We start from the raw sequence: 25083 nt of genomic DNA on the forward strand, positions 1-25083 counted from the left end.
TTCATGGACATCTCCTCCCACTCGCTTTGTTTTTTGATGTAGGACGTGACTGTGTCTGTATGAACGTTCGATTTAAATCATGGCTATTGTGTAAATCTAATCCGTGCCATATGATCTCAAGTAAGACCGAGAGTTGCCTTTAATTTGAATTAATCAACAATTTACTGGTTTTATTCGCCACTGGCTGGTCTGGACGTCCGTACATGAAAATGGACCAGGCAGCGAGCCGCTACCAAGTGGTAAGTCTAATTCACGCGTCGTTATATAAAACGATTAAACATGCCATGTTATACAATAGACTGAGATTATCGAGTTGTTGATTACTGGCATTTAGTCCGCTTCCTCTTGATCATACGTAGACTTCCGCATCATGACATCTTCACCGCTACAATGCGTTCAGGTCCGTTACACGGTGTGCAGCTGAATGGACGCGTTGAGAAGTTTCATTTTATATTTTCACCCTACTTAATACTCTCCGCTCTTCCCCCAGAAGAAAAACTGATAGACTCGATTTATGAAATGCCAAATACCATGTGATATGTGTGTACGAATAGTTAAGAAGCAAAAACGCATGGAAATCAAGCTATTTATACCATCGTTTTACAAAAGTAGGCCTACCATAATGATATCATAAGCCTATTTGTAAAAATAATAATAATAATTATGTTTATATATATATATATATAATCCAAAATTAACAGGCCTAATACAGTTTTACCATAGCAGCTCAGATGTATGTATATGAAACAACCTGTTTTGTCACAAAAAAGGTTTAATACGTTTTATGTCATAGTGTGTTCTATCCAACATAGCAAATGTCTTCTGGCCCAGATCCGGGCCACACAATGACTTTTCCCCAGGCGGGAAGGAAGTCGACCAGAAGTTGAAGTCTGCTGCGTGCCGCCATCTTGTAGCAGAACTTCACTTGCGTTAGCATCCCATTGACTCCCATTCATTTTGGCATCACTTTGAGAGCGAATAACTTTACATCTGAGGCGTTTAAAGACTCCATTTGTCCATTATTTATTTCTAAAGATAAACGACAATGTATAAAGGGCTCCATTACCTTCTATGTTACATTATGGCCCCGTAGAAACAGTTTTTGTAAAACTAGGCTAACGATTGCGTCATAACCAATCGACTCTCTGTCGCACAGTAGAGAAATTACCGTACAGACAGGAGGAGAAGCTTGCAGGCAATCGGGGAGACGTCAAGAGAGAAGCCCATAGATACAAGCCCTGGCGTTACATTATAAAATACTATACAAAATAATTAATCAGAATACTTACTCCTGCTCACTCACGCCAAAGAACTCCCCGCTCAAGCTCGCCGTCTCTGCAAGATTAACGATGGCAGTTTGCACGCACAGCTACTAGAAGATTTACATCTGTCAGACAGGTTGCTGACATCATCAAGCTTAGTTTGAGTCTGCGCGTCAGAAACGGAAGTGCTAAAAATCGCTAAAAATGGGCTTCACTTGTCTCAATTGAGTTCCAATGGGGTCGCTGTGTCCATTTCTTTTACTGTCTATGCTTTTCCCTCGGCCCAAGTACCGCAAAGAATGACGGCCCGGAAGTGGCCCAGAACTGGATTAAAGCCTCGGGCCACACATGGTCCATAACCGGCCCGAATCTCAGCCAGTTAATCAGCCTTAGCTGGCCCTGATCTCTGTCAAAACAGGTTTTATTATTGGTGCCAATTCTCAGCCTCAAGTAAACCAGAATCCCCAAATTTGAGCCACACCTGAGCCTTATATAGCCCAGACCCAACCCAGACAGCAAGCAGTGTCGGCCCAGATCCGGCCCGAATGGATTTCACGCGGGCCAAAAGTGGGCCGGATCTGGGCCAACACTATATTGCTGTCTGGGAATTGTAATATTTCATATTATTACCTTGTATATTACTATGATCGCAATTATTCATTTTGTGACATGCTTTAATGTAGACACAATCTATGCCAATAAAGTACATTAAACTGAATAGAAAATCAGACTTAAAACCCACACATCATGTAACTGTGCAATAAAAAAACTTATTGCATTGGTTTTTCTATTTATTTTTATAAAGAACAAATCAACCAATAAAGAGTGAGTGTATAAACTATACAGTCTATAAGAGAAACGTAACAGACACGTGTAACTTAATCATAATAATTTATTACAGATGTGACAAAGACCAGTACCACAGTAGTCCAAATGACGATGCATTGCAGTCCACTCTGGCAGAATATAATAGTAGTGCGAGGAGCAGGGCATAATTTAAGTTGTTAAACGCTGAAAATACTATCCCAATCCACTCCCTCAAGGCACGCGTTTCTCATTAAAAACACACATCACCGGAAACACGGCATGTCGCAATCTCTGACGAAACCGATGAGAGCAATGAGCGTTTATGCTGCCGTAATGTAAAACTTCTTAACGGCACATTTTTAAATAGTTACTATAGCTACAGAGGAAGGAGATGCATATCGCCAATGAATGCCGTTTGAATTTGGATCGGTTCCTCACACCAAGCATCAAATGGATACAGGATTTAAATAAAAATTAAATACTTTCATGATCATTTTATTTCATGCTTGTGCATGACAGCATAGTAATAAAAATGATGTGACCCCACTCTCTATTATAGATCAGTGTGTGTCACATAGTAAGCCAAATAAATATTACATGATAACGGTTAAATACTCTTTCTTTCTTTTCATGTAAGGATTCTAAGATTATTTGTACCGAGAATGCTACTATAAAATTAAATAAAATTATAATTAAGTGCAGTTTAATGCACTTAATTTTTAATTATAGTGTTTCATTCTGTTTTGACTTGCCATTTCAAAGACTACATTTTAACAATATTACACTGTACATTAAAATGTATGTGATCATTTAACCATTATCATGCAATATTGTATTTATCTTGTTTATCATGGATCACATAATATGCTGCCAGATCTTAGCCTGATTTGGGCCACATATCACCTGACTGATCTGGGCCACACTCCTCCCATCAACAATCGACCCTCATGTTGTTTGCCAGATCCCCGCCGTGCCGTCATTGCCACACATGGCCCAGCTCTGGCTGAAAGGGTACATGCCATTGCCGACAGGAGGCAAGCAGTGCCACCTTGAGGCCACATGTGAGCCAAGTCCGTTTGCTTTGTGGGATATTTACATATAGAGGCGTTACAGATAGTTTTGTTTTGTTCAGATTTGGCACAGCAAAAATGACTGGCTCTTTATTTAGTAAAATGTATGGCTTTTATAAAGCTGCCAAATTTGTCATTGTTTTGTCTGGTATGTACGGAGCCCCGCACATGACATGCAGGAAAAAATAGTGGGCTAAATCGCATGGTTTACTAATTCGTTCCCTCAACTTACTAAAACGTGCGCACGATTACTAGGCCTATTGCGTTCCCTCAATTTACTTTATTTTGTTCACTCGATTTATTAATTGTTTAGCAAATCGAGGGAACGCAATAGTAATCGTGCACATTTTAGTACATTGAGGGAACGAATTAGTAAATCGTGCGCACAATTTATAATTTTTTTCTTGCATGTCATGTGTGGGGCTCCGTAGGTATGTGTGCACAAATAGCATTACATTTTTCAAGGTAATTAAACTAAACCATAAAAAAAAAAAAAACAATAAAATGCCATGTGATGTATTATTCAGTTTTGTTAAATTGCACTATAATTCAGATTTAAATTAGATTCAAATGAAAACATTTCTGGCTCCATAACCCTTTTTGAAATACCATCATTTTACTTACAAGTGTGGGATAATTTGCATATCGCCACCTAAATGTTTACAGAAAGAAAAAAGGCCTGGCTTTTATTCTAGATGTTGGTGCCACCGACATGTTGTGGAGACGCTGTGTGTTTCCTTGTGAAAGTGAAGCTACTTTGTTTGGCCTTCCAAAAGAGGACACAACTACAAATGAATGGTTAAGTTGTATTTACAACACTTTTCCAGAACAGTTCGACCCAAATGTTCAGATGTGTGCTGTGTGTTTTATGGAAGACTGTTTTCTGATCCAGTGGAGAGAAGACTACAGTTCTTCTCTCGGTTGTTCTGACTCACAGTCTGTAAGTATGTTTACATATTTAAAGGATTTTATATTGACGATTCAAACTCAAATTTTAAGCAGTGTAGAGTACGGCTTGTTGTTTGTCATTTCTCCAATCAAAAATGCAGACATGGTTTTTTGTTTATGTGGCGCGATGCAACGCAATGCGTAAAAAGACAGTATAAGTCAGTGGTTCTCAATTGCAGTCCTCGCGCCCCCCCCTGCTCTGCACATTTTGTATGTTTTTCTTATCGCTTCAGACGTTTTCTATTTGAATGTAAGTGCCCTGCAAAGTGGACATCACAGGATATTCCAACATGATTCCAGTTCGAAGCGAACGTATATGTTCCATTTAAAGTACACTGAAGTGTGCGAAACATGAATTTAAATTCTATTTACTTACAGAGGTATATGATGTCACACTTGTAAAGTGAAGTAAAGTTCAACAGATTTCCCCTGCTCAGGTAGTAGGGAGCAATGGACACTGGGTAGGGACCATGTCAATTGGAACACAGTTCATGCACAGAGCTCACTTCTAATGAGCTGATTATCTGAATCAGGTGTGTTAACAAAGAGAGACATGCAAAAAAGTCAATGGCTTAATACTTAATTAAGCTATACTTATACTTAATACTTAAACTAAGAAAAATAAAAAAACAAAAAAAAAAACCTTTTTACAGTAGCTAATTCAGAAGCACCAGATTGTCGTAGCAAAGTCAGAATTACCTCCTCTCCTAGAGTCACGAAACAGTCATCCATAAAATGCATTGTTGTAAGTAATCTTAAAGATTCCTAAATGCATCTACTTTCGGAAAACCAAAAAAAGTGCTTTTGCTTTTGCCTAGATACACACAGCATCTCCCAGACATGGCTGCTTCAACACTAACTGCGTTTACTGAAACCACACCTTTCTTAGCGTGAACATTTGGGTGGCATTACGCAAATATTTCCACATAGTGATGTAGACATGTTGGGGGCGTGTTGGAACGGGGTGTTTTAGGGGGGTGTGGCAGAGTCTTAACTTTGATAAAGAAAAACTCTTTGGATTTGAGACTTTAGTCTTTGCAACTCTACAGATCTTCTTTATGCACCAAGAGCTTGTAACACTTCAAAGAGAAAGGAAAATCGCATCATATGACCCCTTTTAGCAGATTTAATTTTGTTCTGATCAAAATGCTATGACATTGTATGTCACAACTGTAAACTAAACTGTGAACCTTTAAAGGTTATAAGAATAAATATGTCTTTTCATAAAATACATTTTATACATATACATTGATTTAACTAAATAATCCTGCAAATCCTATATCGGCTAACGGCCCCCCTACTTTCCAAGATATCGGCATCGGCTATCAAAGACCCAATGAGTCGACCACTAAACGTTTTGTCGTATGTTTGGCTCCAAAAAGCCTTTCCAAAATACCATAATTTAACTTTGTTTTTTTTTCACCAGTTGCACCCCCCTAAGGATGGCTCTGAGTGCATTTATAACATTTTATGGATTTGGGGCATTCAGTTTTTTTCAATGATCAAGTAAATAAATGGTAAGTCGGGTGCCTATTGATGTTAAATTTTGAGGCATCATTGGGGCGTTCCAACACAATTTGAGTAGATATAGGTTATCTTGGATCTTTTAAGGATGCATTTTCAGCAGTTAGGTATGTTCAGGGGTGTTCAAACCATTTTGTGGCATCGTTTGGCATCATTCAAATGAATTTTGAATTATCATTGGCAGAATTAGGAATGGTTCATTATTATTTTGAGGCATGACTGGTGCATTTCAGTGCAATTTGAGTTGTCTTTTGGAAGGCCTCATAGGCACTTTAATCATAGGCATACTTAAATTTTTCTAATACATTTTGAGGCATGATAGGCATGTTTGTTAATTTTGAATGCAATAATAGGTCTGCTTGGAATCTTCAACAATGTTTTAAAGCATTATAATGATGCTTGTGTGTTGTTATAGGTACATTTGGGTGTGTTCAAAGGCATTTTGATGCATCATATATGTTTTTGGGATATTAAAATGCATTTAGAGGGGTCATGGCCATGTGTGGGATGTTGAAATGTATTTTGAGGCGTTGGGTGCAAACGTCCTGTCCTCTTGGATGACACAATGCTAGGTTTAGAGTCACAACATTTCTCTGTATCATCAACAACATAAGTTGTGGTATAATAACAGGTTTTTTTGTGAGTGTGTGTTTTCCACCCTCAACAATAGCGCAGTGGCCTTGTACATGAGTAATGTGGATCCAGGGCGTTTTGTTTATTATGGAAATCTGGTGGCTTACTGCTCAGCTGGGACTGCATTCCATAATATAATATATTTTATAAACATAAAATACAAACATTATAAAAAGTCCTTTAAAAAATAAAATCCTTAAAAAAAATGAAAATAACATGTTTGGACCATAGTTCTATAAATACCACAATATTTATAGATTTGAGCTTCAGAGTATAAATCTGGCTCTTGGTAAATGTTTATCTAACAATTAATACATCTAAATACTGTATAGTCTTAATATTATTGTATGCTTCGTTAAAAACCCTGTTTTTTTCTGTTCTCAGAAGTCTTGGTCAATAACAATGAGAGCCTTCTGATAGGTTTTCATTTTTAGAGAAGAGCACAGCAATTGCAACTCAATTTCTGGAGTGTTGTAGTAAGAATTTGGCTAGTTTATTTTGTTGTAGACTTCTAATTCAGTTCTTTGTAGGAGAAATTGATTTTTGTTTAAGGGATTGTTTGTTTATAAATTAAATGTATTCATTTTGTCTCCCTAATATTTACCCCAAACATTTAGTGTTAGTTGTGCATGTTGTTTCATTGAAGATTAAAGAGCGACATAATTCATTACTAGAGTGCACGCTAGGGATTGAATAAAACCACAACTACACAAGATAAGGGTTATTTTCTTTAATTAATTGAAAGATTGAGTATCTTACCCGTGGTTCTGCCAGGATCCATGACTGCAGCATGGAACCAAGGTTTGTAATTAAAGGAGCGCTTCATTTCCTGATGTCCTTTATATCCTGTGTTAGGAATTATGGGAAATGTAGTTTGGGTACCACAAGGGTTTGGATTGTTTGTTAATTGTAAGATTGTTATAATAAAGGGCATTCTTTCCATTTTATTTTATTATTGCTTTATGATGAATGGAATTTAATGTTTATAGAGTTTATTTGTGTATATATTATACTTTTCTTTTTCATTTAGGTTTGATGTACGGACTTGAGTCCCCTTGTAATTATAAAATGGTTTGCTCTGTTTTGTTAAAAGGGTGTGATTTGTCTAGGGCTGAGTCAGTTCTGGTTAGGGATCCCTGGAGAAACATCTGAGGCCCAGAACTCAGTAGCATGTTGATTTTATTTATCAGTTAGTTTTCCCCCCTTTTCCTGTCTTTTATTTTGTTTCCCCATATTTTCTTGCACTATTGTGAACAGTATATGAGTGCGGCAGTTATTAAAATCTAATTTTGAAGATTCTATGATTGCCTCCTGAAGATTTTATGGAAGAACCCTGACACACTGTCTCCCACTTAACCATTAAATAATAATTATTTCATAAAAATACCTTTTTCCAATGGCCAGATGATAACCTAATAAATGCCTGTCTCCTATGATTTTAATTTGTACTATAAATAGGGTTGGGTATCGATTGGGTTTTTTACAATACCATCTGCCATATCGATACTTTTAAAACAGTTACTGGTGCCTAAACGGTGCCTGAACCGATACTTAAAAAAATTTAATAAAAGCCACAAAAAACTATGGATAACATTTAAAGAGCATAAAAAATATTTAAAGTAAATCCATAGCTTTTACACGCTCCTTGGATCCTCTCATTTCCCAAGTTGTGCTTCCCTTACTCTAAGGCTAATACCGTATTTTTCTGACTAAAAGTCGCACCTGAGTATAAGTCGCATCAGTCCAAAAATATGTCATGATGAGGAAAAAAACATATATAAGTCGCACTGGACTATAAGTCACATTTATTTAGAACCAAGAACCAAGAGAAAACATTACCGTCTACAGCCACGAGGGGACACTCTATGCTGCTCAGTGTAGTCTACAGGAGCAATGAGCATGTAGACGATAATGTTTTCTCTTGGTTCATTTGTCTCAGTTCATTTCTCTTGGTTCATGTCAAATTAATTTTGATAAATAAGTCGCACCTGACTATAAGTCGCAGGACCAGCCAAACTATGAAAAAAAGTGCGACTTATAGTCCAGAAAATACGGTAAATGTATTTCACGATCTGGGTCATTGTTTAATACAAAACCACACATAATGTTTCTACTGTATCTCTGTCAATCACTCTGATATTTAGTTAAATTAGTGCCATCTGTCACTGTCTTTAAACAGTTCTGTGAATGACTGCATGGTCATTCTTTATGAAGTAGCAACAATGTCCTTTGTAAGTTTGTAAGTTAAGTACTGTGCAAACGTTTTTCAGGTAGCTTTGCATGAGGGTTTCTTCAAGTGTCTTGGAGATACGACCACAGTTCTTCTGGATTTAGTTTATTTCAGGTTCATCTGTTTCTTCATGTAATAACAGACTGATTCGATGATGGTGAGATCAGATCTCCATGTGGAGCACCAGTTGTTTTCAGACTGCTTGTACATTCAAAAATCTCACTAGATTAGTATTGAAATTAATGGCAAAATGAATGTTTGGAAATGTAAACTGATATTTTCTTCTGAAACCCTACAAAAAAAGTTATAAATAAATGGCCAAACACCATTAGTTTGGGTGAAAATACTAACGTACCTAAGACTTTTGCACAGTAGTGTATGTATAAAGTAAATATAATTAAATTAAGTATATTTAAATAAGTATAATTAAAGTATGTGTTCATATGTTTTAAGGGCTAGATTTTAGTTGGAGGAAACAGCTGCGGTGTGATGAGCGGTGAACGGAGCGAACACTTTACAGTAGATGGGAAACTGATTGCTCCCTTGTGATCTTTTGTAAACTGTATTTATGACAAAGAACTGTGCAGATACAGATATTCTAACAATCTATCGATAAACACACACCTTGTGTCCTCTGTTTCTGTTTGAGTCTGCTCGGATTGCACTGAAAGATGGGGAGGAGACAGGCCCAAGGGCACCCATTTGTGAGCTCTTGGGATGCATTGTTGGCGTGTTGCTATTTTGGGGAACTGAAAATAGACTGCGCCATAGACCAACTCAAACTTGGTATAAAGTCTGGTGCAATATTACTTTGTTATTAAAAGAACGTTTAATTAATTTGTGCTTATTGGCGGATGCACAACGTGCGTAAACTTTGCTTATTACACACACATAGGGACACGCAGCAGCACACAAACGTTTAAAAAAATTACAAATTACATTCAGTCATGACGGCAACTGGCTTTTAAAGGGGATGGGAGATGAAACTCTGATTGGTTTATTGCACGTTACGGCCAAAAAACACCCATTACTCACTGAGATAATACGGACAATACATTTAGACCATGCACCAGGGCGTGCCGACTGTTTTGTGGTAAGGGGCGTAACATTTCCGACACGCTTGTGGTATTTTGTCAATCACAACACACTGGATAGCTGGCCAATCAGAGCACACCTCGCTTTTCAGAACGATGAGGTTTGTAAAAATCGATGTTTCAATACTAATTAGTTTCGGTTTCATTGGTTTCTGGATATGACCTTTTTATATCGTAACCAAACACTGTAAAAAATATGGACGACCCACCTTCATTCACTTCCATTGAAGAAAAGTGGAAGACGCCATTGTCCCAATAGGGCGCGGCCATTTTGCGCTGATTTGGGACCAGAGTCTGTGCAGTAGGGAACAAAGTGGAGCTGCATCTTGCCACACTCCCACAGATTCAATCGCAAACACACACCCCTGACACACCCCTGTTTTTTTAAAATAAGCCTGACTGGACTAGTCTGCTGATTTTTCGTATAAGAGGCTTGTGTTAAAATAAGGTAAATACAACCATAATCTCTTCCTGAAGATCCCGAAAAAGTCTGTTGGCGCCTCAGTTCATTCAGAGAAGCTTTCAATCTCAGCTGTCAACCATGATGTCACACTCCCATTTTTATAGCATCACATAACTAAAACCAAACTTATTTTAAAAATGAACAGCCTAACTTTCATCAGCGTGATAAAATCGACATCAAATGACATAAAACATGTTTGAAAACTAAATATTTAAAGTGAGAAAATTAATTAAGTTTGTCTCACATCCCATTAGATTACATGGAGAGGGTGGGGTTTATGATCTATACTGGGACAAGCCACTTGGGGTCAGTCGAAATTCCTTCACCACGATAGCCATACTGGGGAACTCAAGTGACATCAAGTCAGCCTTTTTTAAAGTTTTCGGCAAAAAGGGATTCTGTGCAATCTTAGTCATAATACAGATAAGATGTACCACTTATCTCCAGTATGATGTTTTTAACAGTCCATTGCAAACCACTGGAGATAAATGCTTTGTCCCTGGTCAGTTGGCTGTCCTCAGTGCAAAGTGGGAACCCGATTGACCATTGGCAATCTCGCTGTCTTTGATGTGGCTTCACAGTGTAATCATTCTCATGTGAACTTTATCCCCTCGCTGGATCTCGAATCCCGTCTCTATTCGCAATTTTGTAGAAATAGCAGAGTTGAACCTTAGAGCATTGACCTATGCAAAGACTTCCGTGGCTCTCAGCCCTGTCAGGAGACCTCACATATTATCAGGTGGCATGCCATGGTGAAAGATTGTCATGGCTTGAATCCTTCCAAATAGCAAGTCGTTATTTATCATTATACTGTAGTAGTTTTGTTAGTGTTTTTTTTTGGTTCAGTCATAGTCCTTGAGCTGTAAACACAAGTTATATTTATTTTCTGCATTTACCATGCTTATTTATTAGCAGCATGTGTCCAATAGAGTCACTATGTTAAGTGTTCGATAATGTTTTTATTAATGTATATATATATATAAGTTTAATTTGATGGGAAATTTCAGGCATTTGTTAACATTTAGTTTTTTTTTTCTGTTAAAAGTCTGAGGAACCTTCCTGTTTATTTAAAGTAACATTACATAGGTTTCTCCTTTTCATTTTTGTTAGAAATTAATTATTGAGCTAGTACATAAAAATCACACAACCATGCCATTGATTTACCCTGAGTCACTTAGGATTAGGATAATTTCAGAAATAATGTTTATTAACTTTGATTTTACTGCTGTCTCTTTTAATTTTATGAGAATATTTCAGGCATTTATTAGTATTTATAGTTAAATTATTCAAGTATTTTGTTAATCTGTGTTATATTTTCTTAAGGCTATATATTACAAGAAAGGCTATATACATAATATATATTATATTATATACTATATATATAGCTGTAGCTCAAGTCGTAGAGCATTGCTAAATGCATACATTTACATATAAATGTTTACATTTAATTTATATTATTACAGGTAATGTTGCATTACTGTGAACTACAGAACAGAGGTTTTGGTTTTGCGACAAAACTACAATGAGAATTGTCCCTGTAAGTTACTACTAACTGCCCAAAACCTGAAGCAGACTAATTTCACCAGCTCGAAAACCCCATATCTGTTTGGGTGATTGCTTTCCAACAACGTATCAAACAGGTGCAGCTGAAGGGACAAGCTTGTGCTTCAGTCTTGTGGTTTGCATTACCATTGCTCTCCTGTTACTGTGAATCTCACTGTTAGTTAACTTTGTTGGCAGACAGCTGTGCATCTTACTGCACTCTGATGTGCCAAATGTGTCCCCTGCAATCTTGAACTGTCATATTACCATGAGGCCTCAGTTCTCAGAAGGTTTTCAGGTCACATTGTGCAGATTAAGATTTAAGTCTCCTTTTTGATACTAAATGTTTTATTCAGTACCTCACTTCAACACCTCCTTCTTGAAGTTTAGCTTTACATATTGTTTTGTTCATTGTAGAGAAAGGACAGTAACCAAAGAGACCAAAGAGACCAAGTTGTTGACATGTTCCCTGCGTTGTTAGATGATATCCTGTATCCTCCCTTCATTGAGTACATCACAGTGTCAATTCAGCCAACGCAAGACACAAGACCTTGTTAGATTTGTCTTAAATTAAACAATACTTAGAGTCACGTTACTTCAGTCTGAAAATGTGTTTTTGTTCTGCCTCAGTTGCACAATGAGGATGAGCCCTCTGAAGGGGCTGCAGGTGCCGAGCCGTCCACATCCTCCCAGACCGCTGCCGCCATCGCAGGCATCAGCAACCCAGCGATGGATATGGAAGCTCCGCCTCCTCCTTATACCAGCGTGGCGCTCGGAGCAACAGCTGCACCAGGTACAGACACCTGGAAAAAGTAATTATTTCCATAGTAAGAGCAGGGATCTACTAGATTCAGTATGGTAATATTACAGCGACATCATTATTGTTACCGATAATGCGATTTTAATGAAGCCATGCATGTGCCATGTGCATTATTTCAAATTATATTTGAAAGAATCATGTTTGACAAGAGAATTCCTGGTCAAAAAACTACATTATCCATGATGCTGTATAGAAAATTCAACCAATCACAAAATTCGAAAACGTTAGTGTTGTCAATTAACACGTTACATTGTGATTAAAGTTGAAAGTTATTTATTTATTTGTTTAATATTTCACAATATTACTGTTTTTTCTATTTTATGATCCGATAAATACAGCCTTGGTGCACTTTTTTTTTTTCTAAAACATCGAATAAAACAATTTGCAGTAAGGTCCCATTAGTTAATGTATTAGCTGACATGAATGAACCATTGACAGTACATTTATTACAGTATTTATTAATCATTGGTAATGTTAGTTATGAAAACACAATTCTTATTAGTTCTTATTAGTTTGTTAGTTCACAGTGTATTAACTAATGTTAACAAGCACAATCTTTAATTTGCATTGATAAATGTAGAAATTAACATTAACTATAAGATAAATAAATGGTGGTAAGTAAATGGAAGTACAGTTCATTCTTAGTTTATGTTAACTATTGTTAACTAATGAACCTTACTGTAAAGTGTTACCAAAAAAAAACCTTCAAGTGGAAGCACACTTAAGACAAAATAATTAATAATAATTAACTAAACTGTTTGATGATATTCTGGTCTCTAGGTATAGCTCAGTATAAGTCTGTTGTTTAAGCAACCATAAAGTGATATTCATAATGCAAGTTATGCGTCACCGTTTGATACTTCGCATTATGGGCTTATTCACATTTCCAATTATGAGCAAAAGTAATTGTGCTTGACTTGGTGTTAGGAAGACTCATTGTTTGGAAGACTCATAGCTAGAAATTTGTGGCGTATGGCTGACCTGTGTTTTTTATCGCTTTTTAGAGAGCACATTTCCGAGGGACTTTCCCGTTCCCCCACCATACAGCGTTGCCACATCTCTGCCCACTTACGATGAGGCAGAGAAGGCCAAAGCGGCAGCCATGGCTGCCTCAGCGGTGGAGGTTATTCCACGAGTGAGTATTGCATCTGCCTACGCATCCCACAGATTCTGTGAACCCAAACACCAAGCCCTCGATTCGCACAACTTTCCACTGTGGCTTGTGAATTGCTGTAGTAATGCTGGTATGATTTAATGATGACTAAAATGAAATGGGACATCTCTTAAAATCATGTCTGATTAGATTTAAGCAGTAACATAAAGTGAACCTTTTTGAGGATGTGGTGTGCCATAAAAACCATGACCTAGAAAGAAAATACATATACTCTGATTTCTCTAAGCTCAGATCAAGAAGTGTTGTATAACGTAGCCCCCCCCCCCCCCAAAGAAATATATATTTTTCACAAAAGATTTTTGTGGAAATTACGATACAACGCTCAAATGTTTAGTTTCAGTAAAACAAATAATTACAATAGAAATTATTATTATTTATTTTTCAGGACACATTCAACTAATAAAAATTGTAACATTTATAATGCTGCATAATTATCACAAAAAATGTTAACCAGAAAAATCTGTTTTCAGCATTGATAAGAATTAATAATAATTAAACACAAATAATGCTTAATAATAATTTAATACCAAGTTTTTTCTTAAGGATCATGTGACACTAAAGACCAGAGTAATGGCTGCCAAAAAATCAGCTTTGCGTCACAGGAATAAATTATATGTTTAAATTTATTCAAACAGGAAACAGTTTTCTGTGTTTCTGATCTAATAAATGAAGCATTGGTGAGCATAAGAGGCCTTTCATGCTTTGAGACTTCTCTAAAACATTAAAACATTAAATGTTAACATTTTAATTATTCCAAACTCATGACCAGATGTGTATATTTAATATATATATATATATATATATATATATATATATATATATATATATATATATATATATACACACACAAAAGTTCTTTCTGCTCCTAGAATCTGATTGGATGAGAGGAGTGTGACATTCTAATGATAAGAGATTAAAGAGAACCATTTGTATCACTCCGCTTGCAGTATTTCTTACAGCGAGTGTCATGGCGGATGCACAAATCCATTATAATAAAAAAAAATACTGTTTTTGTGTAACATAATGTAGTTTTAAGAGATTTTTAGGTGAGAATGTGCTTGTTTAGACTTCAAATATGTGCTTTGTAAAAAAAGATAATGTCTATTTGAAAATTTGCTTCAATATTTTCAGAGATGTGAGCTCCAGGACGACATGAACCTGCCGAGAGCAGCTTTACCTCGGCCAGTTCTTCTGGAATTTACCGCTGGCTCTGATGTCTCCTATAGGGGTTAAATCATGAGATTATTAATTTTGGGAGATATTTCATTTTGGGTAAATCTTAACAGGCAGTCTTTGGTCTCATTAATCTAATATATTGTTCCAGAGCAAATAGTTATGGCTGAGGGCAAAGTCTCATAACTCATAATGTTATATTTTATGTAACTTTAATGCATTGACGCAATTATACTTTTGACTGAATTGCCCAGCAACTTTTATGATGGCTGTTGTCATTTATTAAAAATTATTATTCAATTCATAATATTTTATATAAATAATAGTAGTATTTAATAATAGTATTTAGTTTTGAGAAACGTTGTGTGTTTGTGATGGTGATTAGTTACACTGTTCTGCCATGAGATGGTGACTAGAGTGAGTGGGGTAATTTATGAGTGAGTCAGCAGTAAAGACTTTTATATTGGAAGAGACTGAAACAGGGTTGTACACAAGGAAGTTATTTTTAATTTCAACCACACCTTCGCTGTGTCCAAAATTGCATACTTCCCTACTAGTAGTATGTCCAAATGAGTAGTATTCAAACAAGAGTAAGCAAAAAGTACCAGGATGACCTACTACTTCTGCCTGGAAGTGCACATTCAATGGACACTTCACTATCCCATGAGGCCATGGGAGAGGATTTATGAATGGCAGTGAAGCGACACAGCCGACACTGGTAGGTCATGTGACAGCAGCAACATGGTGGATGTACAGTGACGGAAATATTTATTTGATCCCCTGCTGATTTTGTAAGTTTGCCCACTTTCAAAGAAAGTAAGGGTCTGTAATTTGTATGGTAGGTTTATTTTAATGTATAGAGACAGAATACCAACCAAAACAAATCCAGAAAAAAAACACATTATTTAAAGGTTAGAAATTGATTTGCATTTCAGTGAGTGAAATGAGTATTTGATCCTCAAGCACAACCCTTTTTGGCAAGCACAGAGGTGAGACGTGTTTTGTAGTTGGTCACCAGGTTTGCACACATCTCAGGAGGGATTGTGTTCCACTCCTCTTTACAGATTCTCCCTAAATATTTAAGGTTTGTCACCAATGACCCTTGCAGTTGGAAATAAAAAGGCTTCCAGAACAAGCAGGAATCCGTTCAAGTTTAATTTTATTAGGAAGGAATTGTTCCACAGTGCAAAAAGAAGAATAAATAAAAAAACCTGTCTACTGACTGTCGTCATCTTAAAGGTCCGGTTTTTCGTGCTTTTTTGAAGCTTTGATTGTGTTTACAGTGTGCAATATAACATGTGTTCATGTTTCGCGTGTAAAAAAACAGTATTTTTCACACAATTCACTTATCTGTATACCGCTGTTTTCACTGTCATAAAAACGGGCAGACTTCCTTGTTCTATAAAGTCTTTCCTTCAGAAATACGTAATGAGTTCTGATTGTGCCAGCGGTTCCTGTGTTGTAATTCGACAGCAGCTGAGCGCACAATGCCCTCCTGGAAATGCGATTGGACTAGTTTTGGAGTAGTTTTGAGAAGCAAGTGGGCAGGATTTGTTTTGAAAGCCTGGCAATCCTGATCTGAACGCACTTGCTGGAGATGTACTTATAATCACAGGAGCGTTTTTACAGATGAGATGCGCATGAAAATCGCATTCGATTTTTTTGCCCAGCCCTAACATCTAGTTAACAAAGCTAAACAGCGTTGCCCTTTGTGTAATAAGTTACAGAAACTGTTAAACGCAACAAGTTAAATAATCAAATACACTTACCGGTTGTGGTCCATAAACAACGCCTTCTCCAGACAAAGAGGGAACTGCTCCATCTTTCAAGAATAATCTTGGTAGCACTTTATTTTACAGTCCTGTTCCTCGTGTACATACTATGTACTTATTATAGTAATTACAATAACTACGTAATAACTAGGTACTAACCCTAAACCTACCCCTAAACCTAACTCTACCCCATGTAGTTACCTTGTATTACCAGAACTTTCTTAGATAAATACACTGTAAGTACACTATAAGTACATGTACGTACACGTACTGTAAAATAAAGTGCAACCATAATCTTTGTGCGAAACCGGCATTAAACTGGTCTCTCACACCAATGGCATGTGTCTTATCCACTGCACAAACACCACAAATTGTAACCAATTATCTCCAAGTACAGTGTCCCTGGGAAGGGCAAACAAAGATGATTGGACTCCGAGATGAAAATAAGAGCGTTTCGACGACATGGCGACAAACACAAACGCAACTCTTCCGGAATCGCAACAAGACCACGCCCCCCTGTTTGTGTATTCATGTGGGCAGAGGTTAGTCAAAAAACTGTTTTAGTGACGTCATTACTGCAGGAACTAGAGGGATGTAGTCCAAACGGGTCGTTCGTTGTAGGCTAATTCTGTTAAATAAAATATCTCGCTTGGCATTGAACTTTGAGCTTTAGATTTTTACAGATATTATGTATACTCTAACAACAACATTACACACTAACTAAAGTTTAAAACATGGGATCACGAAGAACAGAACCTTTAATGCTTACCCCCCCCCCCCCTTTAAACTTTAAACGGGCTTGTACATGTGCTTTCTTGAGCAGGGGGATCTTGCGGGTGCTGCAGGATTTCATTCCATTGGGTTGAAGTGTGTTACCAGTGGTTTACTTGGTGACTGTGGTCCCAACTGTGTTAAGATCATTAACAAGCTCCTTCTGTGTAGTTCGGGGCTGATCCCTCACCTTTCTCATGATCATCCTTACCCCATGAGGCGAGATCTTGCACAGAGTTCCAGAACGAAGGCTAATTGAGGGTCGTTTTGTATTTCTTCCAATTTCCGATTAATCGCACCAACAGTTGTCTCCTTCTCACCATGCTTCTTGCTGATGGTCTTGTAGCCCATTCAAGCCTCATGCAGATCTACAATCTTGTCTCTGACAACTTTTGACAGCTCTTTGGTCTTGCCCATGGTGGTGGGAGAGGCTGGAATGGAAGATACAGATTGTGTGGACAGGTGTCTTATGCACCTAACGAACTGACAGTAGGAGTAACTTGTTAAAGTGACAGGACTAATCTGTTTTCCACATGGGCACATAAGCAATCCATGGGAGCCAGAATAAAATAAACCTACCATAATAATAACATATCCTCCGTTTCTTTGTAAGTGGGCAAACTTACAAAATCAGCAGGGAATCAAATAAATATTTCCACCACTGTAGTAAGTCTGAATTTCATTCATGCTACCCATATTCATTTTATATAGAACTTACTTTTTTTTAACGGTCATGAAGTACATTCAAATGTAGTACCTACTCAGTACACGATTTCGGACGCACCGAATGTTTGCCAACACATTTTTAGGGGAAGTTGCTGAAGGAAGGTCAATTTGTTGCTAAAAGTTGCTAAATGACGTTGTAATGTCATTGACATCATCATGTAATCGTGACGCAAAATTGTCACTGCATCAAATCTCAGCAAAAACATATTTTATGCATGTTAATTTAGATTTGTTTGTAAAATATGAACGTATAATATAATAATTTGTATATATAAATAACTGTTTTTACCTAAAATTATTGAACACTGACACTTTTCTTAACAATAATTTTTTTGTTTTTTTTTAATAGCTAGTAAACTAGTAAAACTACACATTGTGAACAATTATAGTTTAAAGCAGAGCGTTAGTAGTTAGTTTGATACACTCTAAGAAAATCTGAGGTGTTCAGTGTAAAAAAATCTGGATTTAAATTCAAAGAGAAGTGACAGTCTATCCATGATCTGGCATTTTATTTATAACAACTATCATCAATATCTGCTGTGGATGTGCTGAATAAAAGGCAGAAATATTTTGACTGATGAAACGTGAAGACAATAAACATACAATTGAAAACAAAAATGTTTATGGTTAGGTTCTTTTTTTTCAATTCATCTCCAGGTAATAAATAAAGTATATTAATAATGCAGTGTTCATAGGTTCATGCAGTGTTACATTTTTTGCTAGGTGCTTTTGGAAGAAAAAAAAAATACTATAGGGCAATCTGAAGTTGGCAACACTGAACACACACAAAAAACGTTTTTTAAAGATGCTACGTTGTTCATGCCGCATCACAGCCATGCCAATATACTGTCATATCGCACCGCTACTCGTGTGATATTGCTCATAGTTCCATTTAGCAGTTGCAGATTAAGAACCTAAGTGCTCAAACCCTGTTATGAAATCAGAAACAATGAATTAGAACATTCAAGCCTTAACATTCATTGTTATACAACCTCAGAAGCTCTGTTCTGAGCTGCGGTAGCAATGTGGAGCTGGATTAAGCTCTTACAAAGGCGTAAGCTGGGTCATAAAGTAGTAGTTCATACAAAAATGAAAATTGTGCCATTTACTCATCCTCATGTCATGATGCTGTACAGAGTTCATACAGTGAAAGTCAGTAGCTACAGGGAAGTCCTGTTAAAAACTTTAACAGGACACACACATGCACGCGCACGCACACACACACACACACACACACACAGACAATACCATCTCAGTGATATTACTATATTGCTGCTTCAGAACACTTGATATTTAGTTTCCACTGAAGTTTAAATGTTAACATTATATTTTATTATGTATTTATTTTAACAGCTTGTCCCCAAACTTTTCCACAGACTCCAGTTGAGACAACTTTTATGATTTACATCTGGTGAACTTTTCCCTTTACATGCCAAACGATTAATAATTGTGCAGAATACCTAGCCCTTGAACTGGATGCTTAACCTCAGGTTGATCTGAATGTACTAACTCTGCTGCTAGTGCACTTGAAGTGTCTTTAAGTTAATCAGGAATTACAAGCTCTTTCAAAAAATTAAGTTGTGAGAAAATTGCAATAATTTGTCAAGGATTTAACATCAATATATAAGTCATTTAGTCTTTCATAACCATTTTCCACCTCTCTGACCCTCACTTAAACAGTTTTTGCTACTTTACCTGCTATAAATAAATGCCCTCTTTTGTTGTCCTTGTATCATTTTAGTATACCGTTGTTTATCAATGCAAGTCCAGTTGCTGATGTGTAAACATTGAGGTTGCATCACAGCCATGGTGATTTCTCAGCAACTTTTGCCTTCTAATATGCTTCTAAAACAAATCTTTCTTGTTGAAAAGGATGTGGATTTTCCAGTTCGGGATGACTTCAGTGATGCTGATCAGCTGAGGGTGGGAAATGATGGAATCTTTATGCTGGCCTTCTTCAGTAAGTGTGTATGATTGTAATGGCATACTATTATAACCATACTAAACTGCATTACATTTGTACACAAAACTAGATGTCAAATGCAAAATAACCATATTTATTTACAAATTAATGACTGGATTGATGAAACATGCAGTTTACTAGGGTTTCATAAACATTTTAGCATATGACTGGCTAAAGCATTTAGCTTTTCATAATGCATGCAGTTGCATCTCAAAAAAATTGAATATCATGGACAAGGTCTTTATTTTTGTAATTTAATTAAAAAAAGCTAACTTATGTTCTAGATTCATTGCGTACAAACTGAAATATTTCAATATTTCAAGAGTTTTATTGTTTTAATTCTAATGGTTATGACTTACAGCTTAGGAGAATACAAAAATTCAGCACAACACAACACAGCCTGGCTGTGCCCAACATCACATACTCTTGAGTAGGTGCTTATTTTGTGTACTTTGCGACAGCTAAAAAGGATGTTCCATCTATATAGTATGTATGCGTGTAGCATAAATGTGATCTGGACATACTACATTCACCATGTTTTCATTACTGCCTTTCACTGCCACAAATCCTCTCCCATTGCCTCATGGGATAGTGTCTATTGTGTCTAAGTGTCTATTGTATGCACATTTCGGGGGAGGATGTGATTTAGGATGCAGCCACAGCCTCTGTGTCATTATTAATGCTGTGTTTACGCCATCTGGTGGTGATGTATTAAACTTCAAGTATTTCTATACACTGTATATCAGATCAGTCAGTACAATAACACATTGCAGCGCTGTCCATCATAGTCCAGTCATGTATATTTAATGTTTAGCCACGATTTTATTAACAATGCATCACCATATTTGTGATATATGCAAGTTGTTTTTTTAATGCTCATAAAAATTACCATACAAAGTTATTTATATGTACTTATATGTATATATATATATATATATATATATATATATACTCTCATTCATCATTAATACAACATTCTCTTTTGTTTGTGTAACCAGTGGCCTTTCTGTTCAACTGGATTGGGTTTTGCTTGTCTTTCTGTTTGACCAACACCATTGCGGGCCGATACGGTGCCATCTGCGGCTTTGGCCTCTCTCTTATCAAATGGATCCTCATTGTGCGGGTAAGTTAAGACTTGAAACCCACGCAGGAAGATAAGAAACTCTGTGGTTATCTTTGAGTGATAATTACCATGAATCAAGTATTGTGTTATGAACGTGAAATTTAATCATGATTAAACTCAATGCTCAGCGCTATATCATTCTTCTCTTCAGTTTTCAGATTATTTTACTGGATACTTCAACGGGCAGTACTGGCTCTGGTGGATTTTCCTTGTTCTCGGTAGGTTTTCCTGTGGACGTTAAGCGGGAATTTTGTAGTTTGTTGATCTGATAATATCAGAATGACGAAGTTGGAGTCATTCGTCTGCAGTACTCTATCACCATCTGCTGGTTGAATACATGATGACATGACTTTATATTTAAAATGGAACTCAAAATACATGCTTTATCAATGTTTTTTCAGCATTATGACTTAAATGCATTTTGTTAATTAGAGTAGATAATATTAAGAAACAATAATCTTTGCATTAATGTGCTTGCCGCTGGGATAAGGCTGTTATGGATTTGTGAATCTTGTAATTGTGTGAAATATTATGCCTGTCGTACCCTTTCTACTGCTTTATTTGATATTCTCTTTGGGAATTAGGGATGATTGATGTTTGCTAACACCAGCTAGGCGTACTCTTACTTTTCTAAGCGGTTAGACTTTTAGTGTGGTGAATGTGAGTGGGTTTTCTTTGAAGCATCGAGTTATTGACCTGTGACCTGTCTGTCATGCACTCCAGGACTCCTGCTGTTCTTCAGAGGGTTTGTGAACTACCTGAAAGTGCGTAACATGTCCGAAAACATGGCGTCTTCTCTCCGAACCCGCTTCCTCCTCCTGTACTAGAGGTGAGGATGTAATCGCACGCACCCACACACACACACATACATATATACATATAATAAATACATATAAATAATACATGTGTGCGTGTGTGTCAAAAATAGAGGTGTAATTATTTATTAATTATATTTCTTTATTTTAACCTGTTTTTGTGAAAAATGCTTTTACTGAGGCTGAATTATGGATTAGCATATTCGCTTGGCCTGGGTTAAATTTTTTTTTTATTATATTCATTGTAATCAATTATTAAAGGTGCATTGCAATTTTTGCAAACCATGTAGTAAAAATTTATTTTTCTCTTTTCTTTTTTTCTTTTTTTTTTATGGTGAGCCTAGTTACTGTGGCAGTCATGTTATTTTGTTGAATGTTGCTTTGAGAAGGAACACTTCCTCTTTGGTCAGGAATTACCTAATATGCATAATAACCAAGCAGTAAAATAGAAGGCAAAACATGTGCATTTAAATCCATTATATTTGACTAGGACTAGAGGATATAGCCAAAATATTATCTTTTGATATTTGAGATAACATGTTATCTCAGTGTGTACGCATTTCATCTCAAATTACTTAATAAAAAGGGTAATTTGATTGATTGATTGTCATATATCCGTGTTTTTTTTTTTTTTTGTGTGTGAAAAGTTCCTTTGAGAGGCTGATTTATTCATTAACATATTTATCAGCCTTGATTTTAGTTTGACACAAATGGCTTATGTGTTTAAGTGCCAGGCAAATGCAAAAAGTAACAGACAGATTTAGCTTAAATTAAACTAGAAGTGCAATTATTGTTGAACCTATATTTCTCATAAACTAGACAAAAATATCTGTTCGATAATTTTTGTAATAACTTTGACAGCAGGATTGAATGTTTGAGCTTGATATATGCAGTCAAAACACTACTAGACTATTAGGTCTCACAACAAAATAAAATGAGTATTGTGTTTAAAAAAGAAAAGAAAAATCAATTCAAATTGTTTTTTTTTTTTGTTGTTTGTTTGTTTTTTTACCCTATTGTGGTAGAGCTTTTTATTAAAGTAACAGATTAAAGCAAGGATTTTTCTTGGATTGAATTTGTTCCAAAACAACACAAGAACTGATTATTCTTTTGTTAACTTGGACATGCAAGCCGGATGTAATTTGCTTCATTGATAATGGCTCTCATAACCTTGCTTATATGCAGTTTGCACAATGAAGGCCACGGTGGCAAACCTCCAAAAAACAAGCTTCTCTCTCATTCACTCTGTCTCTCTCAGGGTCGCCTCGCCAAAACATTCCTCCCTAATGTGAAATTCCTTGATGATTTGCAACCCGTCAAATGAACTGGACTGGATCCCACTGAGGGGAAGAGGAAGAAGAGAAAAAAGAAAACTAATATCTCTGCCAAATGTTCTGAACTGAACTCAGTAAAAGCGGAAGGTTTTTCTGCACTCCAGTGCAAATCAGCTCTTGATATCCAGTTTTCACATCATAACTTCCCAGTTGGCCTCAGCACATAAACTTCTGGTTTATTACTAGATTTTGACAAGAAAAAAAACAAAAAAAACAATCCCTTAATGGTTCATCTTTCCACATACTGCATGCAGAGCAATGGATCTGTGTACTTGAGTTGGAAAAACCACAAAAGATCACTAGAAATATGCAGCCAAGACATCCTATGCAATGTCTTTTACCAAACTGGGTTAGCAGTCTTAACTGGACGAAACTAGATTAGTATAATTCTCTTTGTTTCATTGCATCCAAGGCTTTGGCAAGTTTGATTGCATTGCAGTATTAATACCAAGTTTAGATTAATATACAAGTTCAGTAACTGTAGCTAAACGGCCGAGCTTTATAGTAAATGATTAAGTAACTTGATTGATGTGTTTCAAACTGGAAATGGAATTTGTACTTATCCTAAAATATATATTTGCCTTTTGCACCTTCGGTTTTTTACCATTTATTATTATTATTTTTTTATAGTTATTGGCTGTTTTAAGTTGTGACCTTGCTCAAGCTGTGACCTGCCTAGTTGACTTTAGTTACTTGAATCCCTGAATGCTAGACATTTGTTTCTATTCATCAAAAGCATCTTCAGCAATATCGGATATTAAAAGAAATGCATGGTTAACTCGGTTACAGCAGTTTAAATGACTAATACAGTAAACAAAAAAACAAATAAATAAACAAAAAAGAGAGAAAAAGCTAATTACACTTATTAAATGTATGTAAAACAACCAAATGAATTTTGTTGTAATAATTGATATTTTGGATATTCTCTGATTGGCAGAGATGATTGTGTGCTATGTTTATTCTCTTGTCTTGCATAATGCCAATAAAATTTGAAATTACAGGTACATTTCCAGGTATATTTCATTTGGATTCATTGTCTAAACTGTTTTTGCATGTGTTATTTCATGCAATGGAATGCATGCAGTTATTTAATGTTATTCAAGAATAAATTAATAAAAACAAACAAACAAATCAATTAATAAATGAGATGGTCAGAAATCTTCAAAACGCACTTGCTCCGTCTCTAAAATGAAATGATCTTTTAATTGATTAGTTGTTTGGTAATCATACCAGTTATTACACTTGAGGAAATTATAGTGCTGTATCTTTCTTAAATGTAGCATTTATAGAAGAAGATAATTAAATAGTAATTTTACATATTAACTTCACCCTTAGAATAATTGACTATAGTATGCATAGTTTCAGCCCAAATGCTTTTGTTACTCCAGTAAATCAATAAAGGTTTATTCTCCCTCAGACCATGTGAGAAGCTTCAGAATCTTTTTTTTTTTTTCATTTTTTATTACATTTTTGGCTAAAGCCAAATTACAAAAACTGTTGTAAATCAAACTGATATTTTGTAGAACAACCTCCGTTGTTAAGTAGACAAGTAGTGTATTTGCTTTTGTTTAATGATATTGATGCAGTAATACCACGATATTATTTGAACTACTTTGGAGAACTATGTGAAAACCATCATATATGAATATGTTAATCATTTAGTATTATAGTGTATATCAAAGTATCACAATCTGATACAATCATTGTACCACAGTACAGATTTTCTCAAAAGGCTATTCCTTCATCACCACTGAGTGGCACCTTTTTTCCTCCTGCCCGTTTCCAAGTACACACACAAACACACACACACACACACACACACACACACACACAAATTCT

The 25083-nt window shown here is 36.1% G+C and overlaps 2 protein-coding genes across 2 annotated transcripts in view; one reads left to right on the top strand and one right to left on the bottom strand.

The window, feature by feature from the left end:
• On the top strand, window positions 1–24248 carry LOC132142384 (NEDD4 family-interacting protein 2-like). Its single transcript, XM_059552202.1, has 8 exons — window positions 1–239; window positions 12204–12366; window positions 13398–13528; window positions 19882–19969; window positions 20971–21095; window positions 21247–21313; window positions 21819–21923; window positions 23169–24248. The coding sequence occupies exons 1-7, from the start codon at window positions 204–206 to the stop codon at window positions 21920–21922; spliced, it is 714 nt and encodes a 237-aa protein (XP_059408185.1). The 5' UTR covers window positions 1–203; the 3' UTR covers window position 21923; window positions 23169–24248.
• The window catches only part of LOC132142383 (serine/threonine-protein kinase 16-like), a 498700-nt gene that overhangs the window by 38710 nt on the left and 434907 nt on the right, over window positions 1–25083 (bottom strand). The gene's annotated exons all lie outside the window — the stretch shown is intronic.

This window comes from Carassius carassius, chromosome 6 (assembly GCF_963082965.1).
Source record: "Carassius carassius chromosome 6, fCarCar2.1, whole genome shotgun sequence".
Lineage (NCBI taxonomy): Eukaryota > Metazoa > Chordata > Actinopteri > Cypriniformes > Cyprinidae > Carassius > Carassius carassius.